This window comes from Eimeria mitis, genomic scaffold (assembly GCF_000499745.2).
Source record: "Eimeria mitis Houghton genomic scaffold, Emh_scaff3163, whole genome shotgun sequence".
Taxonomy (NCBI): Eukaryota; Apicomplexa; class Conoidasida; order Eucoccidiorida; family Eimeriidae; genus Eimeria; species Eimeria mitis.
This window is the reverse complement of record NW_013571505.1, coordinates 2,765-4,525: the sequence shown is the minus strand read 5'-3', so window position 1 is coordinate 4,525 and position 1,761 is coordinate 2,765. Positions and strand designations below refer to the sequence as shown.

The 1,761-nt window shown below is 61.8% G+C and overlaps 1 protein-coding gene across 1 annotated transcript in view; it reads left to right on the top strand.

Annotated features, from left to right (window-relative positions):
- EMH_0062810 (uncharacterized protein) overlaps positions 1 to 1,761 on the top strand; it is a gene marked incomplete at both ends in the record, with an annotated part of 5,459 nt that overhangs the window by 1,040 nt on the left and 2,658 nt on the right. Inside the window, one exon of the mRNA XM_013498075.1 lies at positions 3 to 1,705. Coding sequence (XP_013353529.1) covers positions 3 to 1,705 — 1,703 coding nt within the window. The remainder of the gene's footprint in view (positions 1 to 2; positions 1,706 to 1,761) is intronic.

Genomic DNA, 1,761 nt, shown 5'->3' with positions numbered 1-1,761 from the left:
GCCGATCCCGATCCCGATCGCGATCCCGATCCCGTCGCCGTTGGCAGCAGCAGCAGCATCAGCAGCAGCAGCATCAGCAGCAGCAGCATCAGCAGCATCAGCAGCAGCAGCGGGAAATGATGATGATGATGCATCCTCCAGGCCCCCATAGCAGTAGCAGCAGGTGGCATGAGGAGCAGCAGCAGCTGCTGCTGCAACGGCAACGGCAGCACGCCTGGCAGAAGCAGCAGCAGCAGATGGCTCTGATGCAGAGGCGAGCCGCGAGACGCAGCAGGAGCTGCAGCAGCTCATGCCGCTCGGCCTCTTATAGCAGCAGCAGCAGCGGGAGGCGGCGGCGGCAGCAGCAGCAGCAACGGAGACACCGCGATGCGTCCCCAGCTAGGCGGAGGCAATTGCCCTCTAAGCAGCCCACCAGGCAGCAGCAACCTCCAGCAGCAGCAACAGCAGCAGCAGCAGCAGCAGAAGCCCCCAGCGCCAGAGGCGGCAAGACACTGAATGGCGACGTTGTGTGCGAAGGCGGAAGCAAACCTGACCAGCCGAGCAGTGCAGGAGGCAGCTGCAGCAAGAGCAGCAGCAGCGTGAGCAGCAGCAGCAGCAGCAGTAGTAGTAGTAGCAGTAGTAGTAGTAGTAAGTCAGGCGGCTCTGCTGCTGCTGCACTGCCGAAGGGATCCGAGGCGCAGGTGGGGGGAGAGCAAGCCGCATCGCCAAAGGCAGAGGCGGCAGACAGCAACAGCAAGCGCAGCAGCAGCAGCAGAAATGCTGCTAGCAGCAGTAGCAGCAGCAGCGGCAAGCTCCACCCATTGCCCTGCAGCAGCAGCTGCTCGACTAGTGAAGACAAACCCCACAGCAAGCTGGAAGGCAGCAACAGTACACAGCAGTCGAGCAGCAGCAGCAGCAGCAGCAGCAGCAGCAGCAAACAATTCAGTGACACCATGGACAGAAAGCGGATGGCAGAGCAGCCCACTGCTGCGTCCAAGGACCTAATAGGTGCGAGCAGCAGCAACAGAAGTAGCAGCAGCAGCAGCAAACGACCTCGCGCAGGCGATGCCGCGGGAGAGGACAGTGTAAGCAGCAGCAGCAGGGCAGGCAGAGAAGCAGCGCGGCCGTCCTCGGACCCAGCAGCAGCAACTGCTGCTGTTGCAGCAGAGTCCCGTGGCGCAGGAACGGCGATGTATGACAGCGTAGCCATGGATTTGAAGGGGGAGGCAGACAGCAGCAGCAGCAGCAACAGCAGCAGCAGTAGCAGCAGCAGCTCATCAAACAGGGAAGACAAGATACGGTGGAGGCAGCAGCGATTCAATGAACTGAAGGCGGCCCTCAGCAGCAAAGCTGGCAGCCCAGTAGCAGCAGATGCTGCAGCAGCTCCTGCTGCTGCTGTTGCTGCTGAGGAGGGGCGCCAACGGGCAAGCAACGAACTGCCTCATCCGCAGGTAGCGACTGCTGCTGGTGCTGTTCCCGCAGGGGGAAGGCAGCCTCATCATCATAGCAGCAGCAGCAGCAGCAGCAGCAGCAGCAGCAGCAGCAGCAGCAACAGCAGCAGCTCAAGTCAAGCTTCTCCTGCCGCGGGTAGCAATAGAGTAGCGGGCGACGTGCAGTCTGCCGCAGCAGCAGCAGCAGTAGCGAAAGCAACAGCAGCAGCGAAAGCAGCAGCAGCAACAGCACAAGCATCACAAGCGGCAGCGCCAACCAAGCCTTCAGGCAGCAGGTGGGACAAATGCCCCAGTGGCAAGTTGAATGGCACCCGGCCTGCTGCTGCTGCTG